This window comes from Ochotona princeps, chromosome 6, assembly GCF_030435755.1.
Source record: "Ochotona princeps isolate mOchPri1 chromosome 6, mOchPri1.hap1, whole genome shotgun sequence".
NCBI classification, from domain to species: Eukaryota; Metazoa; Chordata; class Mammalia; order Lagomorpha; family Ochotonidae; genus Ochotona; species Ochotona princeps.
Window position 1 is genome coordinate 27,821,814 of NC_080837.1, and position 13,861 is coordinate 27,835,674.

The window sequence follows — 13,861 nt, forward strand, 5'->3', positions numbered from 1 at the left end:
TGCAAAGGGAAAAGTATCTCCCAGCCCCCAAGGCAACCACTGATGGGCTTTCTGATTTTTGTGTGCACATTCTAGGTATGAACTTTGAAGTCACATATCTTTATGTGCCTTTTTCTTAAAACAAAAATTAGATTGTAGTATATATTCTGTACGACAATGTACAGTGTTCACTTAGTACTTCATCTGAGACATTTATCTGCTCATGTAAAATATTTCTCAGGTTGACAATACAATAATTTGAACAGTTTTTTTTTTTTATTTTGGTCTGGCATTAAAGTTCTTGTCAAAGTTTTGCAAAATTACAAAAATGCTTTGGTAAACATTTTCCCCACATATTTTGCATATTTACATGAGAATTTTATAGGGTTAATTCCTAAATGCAGATTTGTTGGGTTAGCAGGTTTATGCATTTATTTTTTTAAAAAAATACAGTAAAATGGTGTTTTTAGAAAGTTTTCTTGTATTTCCACTTATATCATGAGACATGATTGCCAAGACAGGGCCTTGTGAATCTTTCAGTCTTTGTCACTCTGAGAAGAGAGAAGCAGCCAGCGCCTTTCTGTTGTTTATTTTGCATTTCTGCAGTTGTTGGCTAAATGAGCATTTTTCATGTCTATTCTTCATTACTTTTCCTCCAGAGCTATTCATGATCTTTTCATTGTCTTGTACGCGTCCCTCCTGGGGTTTAGGAGCCAAGTGAGAAGAAGGTGCCTCTGGACATGTCGTTGTTTCTCAAGCTCCAGAAGCGCGTCACGGAGCTGGAGCAGGAGAAGCAGGCGATGCAGGACGAGCTGGACCGCAAGGAGGAGCAGGTGCTGCGCAGCAAGGCAAAGGTGCGCAGCATTGTCGCTCCTGGCCCGAGGGGAACCCGGCTGCTGAGGTGGGCCTTGGGGCTCCCTGTCCACCATGGCTGCTGGAGTAACTTAGCCAAGCCGTGTTTGGTTAGACTACTGAGGGCTAACTTCTCCTGTAGGACAGGTACATATTCTTGAAAGTGAAAATGTGACAATTAGAATATACAATTTTTATTTCATGTTTTTCCTCAGGAAGAAGAAAGACCCCAAGTCAGAGGTGCAGAACTGGAATATGAGTCACTCAAGGTACTGGGGAATTTCTGCCCAAGATTTGAATTCTTCTATGTTGGCAAAAGACTTGCCCAGAGTTGCTTTTTTTTTTTTTCTCTCGGAGAACATCCTTAAGGGCTAGAGGTTTGATCATAAGTCCCCAGACAAACCTTCTTCAGGCATCACAGAAATTCTGTTTCTCAGAAGCTAGACTTCAGTCTAAACAAGAGCAAGAGAAGCAGCTGCCATTTGAGACTGCAGTAGTAAAGACAGGGGCTCTGGGCTGCCTGCATTCAACTGCTATGTGTGCCACTTAGAATACAGGTTTGCTATGTGCACCTAGCAGTTAAAATATCCCACTCCGGGGCACCTGGCCTCAATTCCCAGGTATGGCTCCTAACACCAACTTCCCACTAATGCACACCCTGGGAGTCAAGGGGTAGTCACTGAGTCCCTGACACTCGCATGGGAGACCTGCTTGTGTTCCTACTTCCCAGCTGTGTCCCTTCCTAGCATGGGCTGTTTGCCGGCATTTGGGGAGTGAGCCAGTAGGTGGAAGCTCACTCACCCTCACCCTCTCCCTACACACCCACAATCTCTCCCTCTCTCTCTCTTTCTCTCTCTCTCTCCCTCTCCCTCTCTCTCTCTCTCTCTCTGTCTCCTTTCGAAATTACAAAACAAAACCAAATCCGATTAGGGGTTAGGCGACAGACCAAGGGCATGGAGGTGGAAATCCACTCTCTGGGTCCTCTCCTGACTCACTCAAAAACAGCCACATGAAGATACTCTCTGTAGTATGCATGAGCCCAGATTCACAGTTATGAGATATAACCTGCAAACCTGCTGGAGATGCGGGTTTTCAGACTTCACACTCCTGGACCCATTAAGTCAGAATCTGCAAAAGGAACCAATTATCTGTGTTTTAACAAGACCCTACCCCTGGTGATTATGATGCTCAGTGAAGGTTTGGATACATCACACATATACCAGAGCTGAGGCATCACAGTAAAGACATTCATTTGTTTTCTAATACAGAAAAGAGCAATTCATGCCGACTGGTTGGTAGGAGTCCAAGGTTGGGAGAAAAGTGGTCACTTTCACAGAAGACTAGATTAATGAATGGGGAATTACATAGTTCTTAAACCACAGAGGAAGGATTCTACGTAGGTCTGGTAAGAGGAACCCAGGATTGATTCTCTGGAAATACAAGAGTTGATCCTTATTATGGGTGTGTGTCATGTCCATCATCGTCGGGTTTGCGTCACATGCTAGATAAGGAAGGCACCATAGGGTTCCTGGTGCTTTAAAATGCTCATCTACTTCAGTGGATCCCAGTCAATACCATGTGACAACTGGATCTTAGCATCGCTGGCACTCTTCTCTGGGTTCCTACTGCTGTTGTTTGAACAGGATGAGGGGAGGACAGAGCCAGCTGGCAGCATGAGGGTGGCTGGTGGTTGGTGGAAGTGTGGAGAGGATGAAGGAGGTGTGTGTCCATCTGCTGGGGGAAGGAGGTGTTCAGTCGCTCCTTCCACCTTCAGAGCACGGCCCAGCTGATGACTTCACAGGCATGCCACACAAGGAGGAAGTGTGAGAACTGCAGTATACATTGTCATTGAAACATGAAGCAGTTTTATCAGCCTAAATGGTAAGGCAGTTTTTTTAAAAAATTGAAAGTTAAATTCTTATCATCTCAGTGGTCTGCTTCACATAGAAAATAAGAGCATTCTACTAAAGATTTTAGGGATCCACAATTTGTTGGAGATGTCTTAACTAGATAGATCCTTTTATTTGCCCTCATGTTTATCTGCCCACAAAACCTGGACTCCAGAAGATAGGCTCACCTCACCTGTTGGGCACCAGTAATCTCTCCAGACCTGTGAACATTCCTGGGCAGGCCAGAATACATTTGACTGTGGAAGTTGGGTTGCTGAAAACCTGTCATTTGCCTTGCTCAACCCCACTTGATGTCAGATTTCAATAATTTGTGAGCAGAGCTTCCTGTAGGGCCTGGGAAGTAATTCCCTTGTGGCTCTGATCATCTTTGCCATCAGAATTCCCCTACCAGCCTAGGGGAAGAGCATTCCTGTGTAAAGCTGAGGATGACAGCAATGAGCTTTATCTTATCTCTTCATACAGCGTCAAGAACTAGAATCAGAAAACAAAAAACTGAAAAATGAGCTAAATGAGTTACGCAAGGCCCTTAGTGAGAAAAGCGCCCCAGAGGTGACCGCTCCTGGTGCACCTGCTTACCGTGTCCTCATGGAGCAGCTGGCCACTGTGAGTGAGGAGCTTGATGTCCGCAAGGAGGAAGTGCTCATCCTGAGGTCTCAGCTGGTGAGCCAAAAGGAGGCCATCCAACCCAAGGTAAGGAGGTGTCCAGGGCTCAAGTGGCTGTGTGGAGACCACACTCAATTCTTCTTTTTTAAAAGAGTTTACTTATTTTTATTGAAAAGGCAGATTTGTGGAGAGAAAAAGATCTTCCATCCACTGGTTCACTCCACAATGGCTGGAGCTGAGCCAATTCGAAGCCAGGAGCCAGGAACCCACTTCTGGGTCTTCCATGTGGGTGGGTCCCAAGGCTTTGTGCCATCCTCTACTGCTTCCCCAGGCCATTAGCAGGGAGCTAGGATTGGAAGTGGGGCAGTCAGGACTCAAACTGGCACCCATTTGGAATGCAGGTACTTGCAGGTGAGAATTAGCCAGTTGAGCTATTGTGCCGGGTCCTCCCTGTTTCTTCTTGTCTTTTATAAGGAAGCAAATATATATAAGCATTTTTACTCTGTTTCAGAATTAATCATTTTTAAAAGCTATGAATTTTAAATGACCTAAGTTTTATATCTTACTCTCTCATGAGCAAAGGCTTTAAAAATTAATCTTTTTGCATTAATGTGGCCATAGTAAATTATGGTCTGATATAAAATCCTATTTAATACAAAAGCCTTAAGTTGTCATACTTGGGGAGGAATTAAGTGCAACTTTAAAATTACTTTTTGAAAATAGCCTGAAAAAGTAACATGAAGAGGCCTGAAATGAACCACTGGGTGGAAGTTACATGGAGAAGATCCCTGCTCCCCTGGGAAGCCATGCCCACTGGGAGGGGCTGTCTCTGGGGACTCCACAGTGAGGGTTTCCACACTGAGGTCTTCCCTGTCTGAGGCTATTTTGAGACCTGGTAGTGCCATGTACTAATGAGAATAGGCCTGTTTGTCACTTTCCATTCAGAGGGAACCTTAATAATCAACTTGAAAACCTGCTCTGTGTCTCTGCCCACATGTGTGTAGCAAAGGCATAGGAACCAAGTCATCAGGTATCCCAGCTGTGTCACATACTATGTGAGGTGTCCATGACAGAATGAGCTGGATGCTGGGAAAAATCTGAGTGTGCTTCTTTTAGAAACGCTATTTCTCTGTGTGGTTTAGAAATTTGGAATGTGCAATTAGTTTTGGTCAGGGCAGCTCACACGTGGGATCAATGCTGCTCTGAAAAATAGCCAATTCTAAAGTGAGTTTTCAGTGCAGTTCATAAAGCTGCTGCTTGGAATGCCATACATCCAGTATCAAACTGCCAGTTTGATTCCCAGCTGTTCAACTTCTGCTCTATCTCCCTGCAATTCCATTCTTGGAGGCAGTGGATAATGGCTGAAGTATTTGTGTGCCTGCCACCCACTTAGTAAACTCACATGGAGTTCCTGGCTCCTAACTTTGGTCTGGCTCATCCCCAGCTATGGTGGTCATTTCAGGGACAAGCCAGCAAATGGGAGATCAGAGGTTTCTCTCTCTTGTCTCTCTTTGTCACTTTATCCTTCAAATAAATAAATAAATCTTGAAAAGTAGTGAATTCAAAACCAAGATATCTGACTAAATAATTTGGGGCTGGGGTGAGAGAGGAAAGTCCTGTAACAAGTAGGATTATGTAAAGAAACGGGCTTCAAAATTTTAAAACCAGTCACTGAATTTGAGGCCATCTGTTGTGGTTTGGCCTCTATTGATTCCCAAGGCTGCCGCATGCCTGAAGCCAAAGGAACAAGGCTGTGTTTCTGCTCATCTACGGAATCCGAAGTCAGGATTCTTCTCTCTCATTCCCTTGGAAAAAGTTGCTAGTCTTTTTACAATTTATTTACATGTAATTGTATATTTTTTATATGATATAATATAGTCTCACAAGAAACTTTAGAATAAAGTAAGAGAATGGAAAAGGAAAATGATGCTACCAGCATCAAACGCCTGACCCAGCCCTCACGCCACGTTTGCCAACTGTTCACCCACCTGCAGTGGGCTAGCCCTGTGCTCACCCAGCTCATATTCTACCCTGAGCAGTCCTGTCCTCTCCTGACACTGAGGCCTTCCCAACATCCTTGGGGCTGTTTGTCTTGCTCAGCATCTGGTCAGCTCTTAAAACTCTTTTGTAGGCAGTGTTCAGATAGGGATGGGCCAGTTTTATCTGCTCCACCTCCAGAGGGCTCTGGAGGCCTTGCATAGACCTGCCAGTGGGCATTCCTGGAGCTCCCACAGACCTGGGATGAAAACTTTATTCATGTTTGTTAACAGGAGGATCATTTTCTCTCATGTACCCAGAAATATCACAACCAGAGAAACCCAAACAACTCAAAAAAGCCTAAGCTTTTTTTAAGCCTTTTTTCTCTTAATAAGGGTTGTTATGACAAGGATATAAGCATCTGTTTTATGCCAGTTTCATGCATAGTGAGTTACAGAGTTTTAGAACAATTCATGGTTTTTTTTTTTTAAGTTTTACCTGTTATGCTGGGGACTACAAAAATTGATTTATAGAACTAAGGGTTTATTTTTGTTTTCTTCTTTTGTGTGTGTTTGCTTGCTGGCTTCTGATTTTCAGGATGACAAGGTAATTATAAGATTTCTTCTGATTTTTAGTAAATATTTCTATTTATTTCTAACTTTAGTACACAGGTATTCCCAAATATACACAATTGATGCTTTATAACCATCAAGTCGATCTTTATTTGTTTACAGATTAATTTCCTGTTTGATTCCTTCCTGTTTTTGGAATCAGTGGAAAATAGTGGTTGTCACAGATTCCATTCTGGATCAGCTTTGTGACTCACTTTTTCGGTTATGGTTGGTCACACGCAAGCAGGGACTTGGGAGAACTCTTAACTTGGAGTCTACTCAGACACATAGGCTGCTGAGCTCATTTCTTCCGGCTGTGGCTCTGTTGGCTCAGCAAGGATGAGGAGAGGCCTGGGAAGTGGAGCACACTGCTCTGTATCCTCACCTCCCTGTTACATGACAGCTAGTTCTGGGATTGACCTCACAGGGTGCAGTCCTCTCGGAACTTCCAGTCACTGGCTTTGGGGGGACAAACTAAGCAGTGAGTAAGGGCCTTCTGCTGCTGCACCGGGACCACTCTCATGCCCCAGCTCCCACTTCTTAGCCTGAGCAGACAGGATAAGGGAACTGAGCACTACTTACGCCCCAGGACAACAACATTTAAGGACACGCATCTGTCCCTTGGGCCAGATAATTAGATCAAGCTGCTTAATTTTATGGACATTCAAACCACATTAAGTCAGTCTTAGATATCAAAGCACACATTGAGGATTATTTACTTGAGACTCTGAAAGGTACTACATAAGGGTTTTAAAAATGTATATGATCCTTTGTGGAGTAGAAAAATGGATTCTTTTTCTTTTCAGAGAAAAAAATTTTTTTGAACTCTGTCTAAACTATTTAGAAAGCATAGTTGAAGAAATATGTATGTGATGTTTATGGAAAAGATCTTTAAAATGTAATTAATCTTGATATTTATTAATAGTGTTTATCAGGTTATATTTAGCCTTATTAAAGAATGCATATATAAAGGAGTATTTTTTATACACTGAAATCTGGGCAGACATTGCTAAGCCTGTGGTTTAAAAGCCATCCTGGAACATGTCTCTGCAATCATTGTATTGAAGTGTATTCTCTTAAGTCCGCTGCGTTGTGAGACCTGGCTCTAGAGTGAATGTTGACCAGAGGATCACACATATACAATGTACACAAATAAAATGAGCTGTGATATTTTGGAGTGTACTAATCATCCTTTCAAGGCCACAGAGCATTGATTCTTCATTTCTGCACTAGAAAGGTACAACATAGTAGTATCTAAGTAGAAAAAGATTTTGAAATCAGATTCAGGCAAGTCAGAATGTGGGCATAACAGGCCTTTTTAAATATACAGTCATTAGTAATCCCGACCTGTCAGATGTTTATTTCCAAACCTTATGCTCCATGCTAAGCTGCATCACAGAAAAAGGCTTTGAACCCAAGTATCTGTGTAACTGTGTCACATAATACAATGTAATTAATGAAGTTATATAATAAATAATAAAAAAAAAGAAAAGAAAAAGGCTTTGAACAACAGCAGATGGTAGATACTTACATGAAGCTGAACCCCTACCATTTATATATATCTGAAGATGTGAGGGAAAAAAACCCCACCTTCTTTGCACTGAGCCTTTAACTTTTACAAATGTACTGTATGTCATATTTTTGGTGTTTTGTTAGAAGCATCTCATTCATCTCATTTTAACTGATGATAAAATAGTAGAAGAAACAACTTTATGTATTTTGTTCAATTGTTGCTTTGTTATTTTTCTGATACTATGATCACTATAGTACATACTATATGCTTTATGTGAAATATATATGTGTACACACATCTCTGCATATAAAACATTTGTAGACATACAGAAGGCCTCCAAAAGTTTGAAGTGCCCTCATGTACTCACATACGTTTGTATAATTTCTTTTCACATAATGTAAAGCACACGCAGTCCACCAGTGGTTTTACTCACAGGACATTGCTGCTCCAGAGGCTCACCACCTTTGTGATGGGTTCTCAGGGGAGGGACTGGCCACACCTCATTCTCGTAACTATTCAGCTTGAACTTCCTCCACAGTTACATGGGCCTGGGTGACTCCCTAGAACACATAAACCTCCCTCACTGGAGAAAAGAAAGAAATCATATGTAGTTTACAGCATTTGAATTGCATGTTAACGTGAAATATATCATTTACCCTTCAGAATACAATGACGGACTCCACGATACTTTTGGAAGATGTGCAAAAAATGAAAGATAAAGGTGAAATAGCACAAGCCTACATTGGTTTGAAAGAAACCAACAGGTAAGTTGATAGTTCCCTTGTGCATCTGGTACAGCTGTGTTGATTTTTCAGCCTTCGAACCATGCTTTTGTACAAGCTAACGTGTTTATGCATTGAAAATCCAGGATTTCAAATGTAGTCTCAATTAAAATCTCATGTATTAAGGCAGCATTATGGACGAGTGCCACCAGGGCGAATGTTCGTTGCATCAAGGGACACTAGTTGCTGTGTATGTAGTTTAACTTTGAGGTGGCCCTTGAGAAGAAACCCATCTACCCAGAGTGGGCTGCTCTGGATAGTCACTGTCATTTGTTACTCAGCATGGTTATTTGTGAAGTTTTGTAGGGGACAACCTTAGCTTTCACTAGTTGGAATTTAGTGTGAACAGAAGTGCAGTGTTTAGAATTGCCTCAGAGTTGGCCATGTAACCCTAAAATGGTTCAATGAGTTCGAGCAGGGCAGTATGAGGGTTCATATTTGGATTTCCCCTCAGCTCTGTTACCCCAGCCCTTCCAAACAGAGCCTTAATGCTAATGAGTTGAGCTCACAAAACTGCAGACCGGACCATTTTGAGACAACCTGGCCGGTGATAAGGAAGAAAATTCTGGAGACCTGCATTATCAGTGTATCATATCAGTACTGGCATATGTAAACACTTCATACATTAAAGAACAGTGCCATGCAGAGGTAAGGTACTCCCTACCCTCCTTTATGGATAAGGATAGAGAAACACTTCTAAAATAATTTGATTAAACTTAAATTTCAATTTAAGAATATAAACCATGAGCATACCTTTATATCTAAGAAAAATGTTGGTGCAGAAAGAACTATGTGAATGTTATACTGTCCGTCCACTCAAGTATTCAATGACCCACAGGTCATTGTATACATGCCCATGGATGTACATGCCCACTTTATGCCAGATACTGGACCACAGCTTAAAAAAAAATGTCAGAGGCTGAACTTACTCGAGATTTGGACTTTATTTCAAGAATAGTGGAAACTGTTGGAAGGCTTTAAGTAGAAAGAGGTGATCAGAGTTGACATTCAGAAAGCTAGTCCGCCCGATGCATTAGAGAACAGATTGCCATGGAACAATTATCGAAGGCATGTAGACCAGCTAAGAGGTGATTATGTGTAATCCAATGACTGATTATGACAACTTGACCCTATTTGGTGGCTGTTTGCATTGAGAGAAATGGAGCACTTTCAAAGATGTGTTAGAAGATGAGATCTGTAAGCCTGGTGGTGAGTTGAGTGTGTAGGCAAGGGACAGGGAAGGTTATGGATATGAATACTTGTTGGATGTGGCGAGGCCATTTTCCAGCCATGGAGCTGTGGTGTGCTGTGGTACAGTGCTGGGTGGAGGTCATGAGTAAATTTACACAGATTGAGTTTAAGAAACCAGGACATCCAAGGAGAGAATTCCCTTAGGCAGTTCCATATATTGGTCTCATGTCAGGAGAGATGTGTGGACTGAAGGTAAATTTTAAAGTAATTAGAGGAAAATAATTTGTAATAGATGAACTCTCTAGGGAGACATGATAGATGAACAAACTAGAAAGAAAAGTCCTTAAATGTACTATGTAAACGTAGAAATAGGGAGGGAGAATCTGGAGTGAGAACTGACCTCTGGAGTGAGCTGGCACTGGGCGGGCTCTGCTACTTACCAGCTGCCCACCCCCTGCAGGTGTCTTCTGAACCTGTGTGTCTTCTTCTACAATGTGGCAAGTGATAGAAATTGGGCTGCTGGGAGACTGAACACAGTGAAAGGAGGTAGAACAAGTCCTGACGTTTATCAGGTATTCCAAAAAAGTATTATTTTTAAGCCCTAGGTTAAAAGGCCAACTTTGTCATTGTTGTTTGTTAATTAAAATATTTAAAACAAAGGTAATAAAAGTAGTTTTTCCAGGTCATAAAATTATTTGTTTTTATTGATTTTGATGTATTTATCTGGGAAACATAGAGCTAGAGCTCCCATCTGCTGATTCATTTAGCAAATTACCAGCAATATCCAGGATAAGGTTCCACTGAAAGCCAGAATTTAATCCATGTCTCCCACATGGGTGGCAGGAACCCACTTCCTTGAGTCATGACTATTGCCTGCAAGGGTCTGCTTTAGCAGGGAGTTGGAGTTTGAAGCCAGAGCTGGGGATCAAACCCAAATACTCTAGTATAAAACTTGGGAGCCTTAACTGGTGCCTTAACCACTAAAATAAACAGTTGATCCTTAAAACTGATTTTCGACACAGAAAACTTTAAACAGTTATGCCATAAGTGCTGAGGACTTTGCACGTGTTTTTATTTATGTTATATCTATAAGTTTTGTGTGCCAATTTTAAAGGGGACATCAGCTTTTATTAAGTTAAAACAAATTCCTACCTAGAAGACTTAAAGCACAGTTTAAAAGAGGTTGTGAAGATTATCAAATGAAGACAATAGCTGAAGTTTTCATCCTATGTGTGTGTGCCCTGCTTAGCCTCTAGTTTTATTCCTGGTATAATAAAATCACTCTGCTAGCTGAATAAAACAATAAAATGGAACTTTCTCACCTTTTTCAGTCATTTCTTATTTTTGTAGGAACTGAAGATGTGGATTCTTAATTTTTTTTTTATCTCTATCCATTTACTTATGATGCTTCATGTTATCTGTTTAAGAAAACCAAAAATAATTCTTGTGGTGATGTCTTAAAATCATCTGTAATTAATACAATCTTGCTCACTTAATGAGATATTAAAATAACATGTGCTGCTCGATTGTCACCATCTCATTACCATCCTGTATCCCTTTGTGTTTTGCATTGTTGTTCCTTTTGCATGGAAGATCGTCTGCTATGGATTTCCATGAGTTGAATGAGGATGGAGAGCTGTGGCTGGTTTATGAAGGGTTAAAACAAGCCAACAGGTTATATTTGTCTCCTGACACGGGGATGTTGTTAAGTTGCAGTTTTTCTTACTAACACCGGCTTCCTGACTTTAACACTTGCATTTCTTGTGCATTAAGTATCTTCCCTGGATAAACTGGTTTCAGTGAAACTTAGCATATTCAGCCAAACACTTTAAAAACCTTCTGCACCAAGCTGAGAAATTACTTGATGATGAAAGCAAGACTCGCTTGCCTCACATCAGGGGCGTGGAGCTTCAGAGCTGTAGGGTATAGAGGCCTGTGAAGTCATCCAATCTGGCCCTGCCAAGGCAGCTGCAGGTGAGACCTGAAACCTGGTCAATCTAGAGCAGGCTCACTTTCTAGGTCATCATTTTGTATGACTTGCAAATGATACAAATATCCAAATGGCCCTTGGCAGAAAAAAGTCTCCCACCACTGCCAAGTGAATGATGCTCTCGAGAATTCCCTTCAGATATTTGTGAATGTCTCTCTCTAGGAGTTGAAAGGAAAACAGCCCTTCAGCAAGAGCGCGGATTACTGGTGGTGATAGGGACTAGTACTTGTTAATCAAGACAGCAACTTAGTCAGTTTACAGCTTATACATGCCTGTGGCAATGCGATTGTGGTCTTACACATTATGATACTGCCCAAAAGCAATGTTAAACCGTGAGTCGGCATTCTGTGTTTCTATTGTGAATACATAATTGTGAAACAGCAAGTCGGAAAGCTCTTTGCATGCATACAGTTCAGGATAGTTAGCCAACAGTAAGTTAAATGTTTAAAGGGAAGAAACAGCTGACTTTCTAACATCGACATTCATTTGGTGTGTGATATTTGTGTCTTAAAAATCACAAAAATTCCATTTTCATCATTAACTTTTACTAATACCTAATTTACTGTTCAGGGGCTTCTGCATATTTTGCTTTGTTCTAACCATAAAGCACTGTTATTAACTTTGGGGTATTATTTGTTCAAATCCTTTGGAAATTTGTGATCACTGAAATATTTTTAGTCTGCTGTTAATAGTTCGCAATGGCTTCAATAAGTTTTACGCAGTGGTTGGCAACCAAGAGAATTAGAATATTCACTTTCTTCACATTTAGTTTTAACTCTCACTCCCTTTCACTTGGAAAGGAGTAAATGCAGAAGTGGGGGTGCGTAATGAAGGAAGGAGGCCATACTCTGTGGTGTCCTTGCCACTGGGGACCTAAGCTGCTCTCCGGGCATAGCTGGCCATGTGTCTTGGTCAGAGAAGCAGTAACCACTTTGTTGGTCCTGTTAATATTTATGTTCTAAAATTGGGCTTGTTGGGATTCTGTTGCTGCTTTGTAAGCTGTTGGGAAGAGAAGATTAAAAGTGTAAAATACATGTAGCAAATTAGAAACTGTCTGGATTTAGCCCATTCTATCTTGTAGTGGCTCTCCAGCTTGTAATTCAGAGATAAGAATAGGAAGTAAAAATGGTTCTCTGGTCCCACCCTCTGCCTAGTAACTCAAAGTTCAAGGCACATCTAATTAGGGAGTTGGTCATCTCACCCCTTTGTAGTGAAGAGTTGATCTGCAGCAAAGATAACAGTCTTTGCCAGTTCCAACATTAGCCTGTAAATACAATATGCCAGATTAGAGCTGTGTCTTTTAATTGATTTTTGAAAGTAATTTTCTGTGAACCTTTCAGAAAAAATAAAACTCCAAGCTTCTCAGAGCCTCTGGGAAGTTTATACAGTTCAGAAAGACACACATGTGAAAGCAGTGGTTTCCACTACTAGCCCTGATTTGAGATTCTTTAATCAGCCGAGAAGGTACACATTCTACACATTTGCAAAAGCATATCTGCTTGCAGAGGTGAAGCCTTGCCCCTATTAGGCAGGACCTCGGGGCGTCCTCTCCACTTCCAACCTATGTGGCTTCTCGGCAGACTCCTGGAATCCCAGCTCCAGGCGCAAAAGAGGAGCCACGAGAATGAGGCGGAGGCCCTGCGCGGGGAGATCCAGAGCCTGAAGGAGGAGAACAATCGGCAGCAGCAGCTGCTGGCCCAGAACCTGCAGCTGCCTCCGGAGGCCCGCATTGAGGCCAGCCTGCAGCACGAGATCACCCGGCTAACCAACGAGAACCTGGTAAGGAGAGTTGTCCCTGGCCCTGCAGTGCAGCCTAGTGCCCATTTGACCCAACACAGCTATTCCTTTCCGGGGGAAACCCATGCCACCTTGTCTTGTTAGTTAACCTCTTCTGGCAGAGACAAAGTAAGGCAAGTAAGATGATACTGACGGAAATGAAAAGGGCACAGAGAGGTTGTGCTTCTCATAGAAGGCTCTTGAGCATCTGAGTGTTGTCAGGTCGACCTTGAAGGTCTTGGAAAGTAGCCAGCATGCTGGGGTTCTCACAGATTCCAGATGCCACTGGCAGGTCCTCTGGCTGCCCAAAAGGTTTGTCAGCAGGAGGTGATTTGTTGTGCTGGATTTTGATATCCCCAGAAAATCGTCAAGTCTGAAGTCGGTGCTAAGGCATAAAGGTGGTTTATTCAGGTTAGCCTAGGTCTCCCAGCCACCTCCCCCAGCCCAGCAGGGCTGGGCGGAGGAGGGGCAGCCGCAGCCAAGGCAAAAAGAAGGAGAGAGCACAAGCCAGAGAGAGCCTGAGAGCCCGTGCCCCCCAGTTCTTATACATTTTAGGCTATTAATTATACAGTCATGACTTAGCAGGCTTCTACTGGTGGATTTGAAGCAAGCAACTTTCAAAAAGTACAAATCAATGAGGCATAGGGCGGTGGATCTTATCAAACACCAGATACCTC

The 13,861-nt window shown here is 42.1% G+C and overlaps 1 protein-coding gene across 4 annotated transcripts in view; it reads left to right on the forward strand.

Annotated features, from left to right (window-relative positions):
• MYO5A (myosin VA) overlaps nt 1-13,861 on the forward strand; it is a 178,140-nt gene that overhangs the window by 138,894 nt on the left and 25,385 nt on the right. For 2 of the 4 annotated variants that reach the window (XM_058665833.1, XM_058665834.1), the window contains exons 26-31: nt 690-833; nt 1,047-1,100; nt 3,204-3,431; nt 8,109-8,209; nt 11,012-11,092; nt 12,989-13,187. In XM_058665833.1, the coding sequence (XP_058521816.1) occupies nt 690-833; nt 1,047-1,100; nt 3,204-3,431; nt 8,109-8,209; nt 11,012-11,092; nt 12,989-13,187 (807 nt within the window). The remainder of the gene's footprint in view (nt 1-689; nt 834-1,046; nt 1,101-3,203; nt 3,432-8,108; nt 8,210-11,011; nt 11,093-12,988; nt 13,188-13,861) is intronic. The other 2 variants (XM_058665835.1, XM_058665836.1) reach the window with 1 other exon arrangement.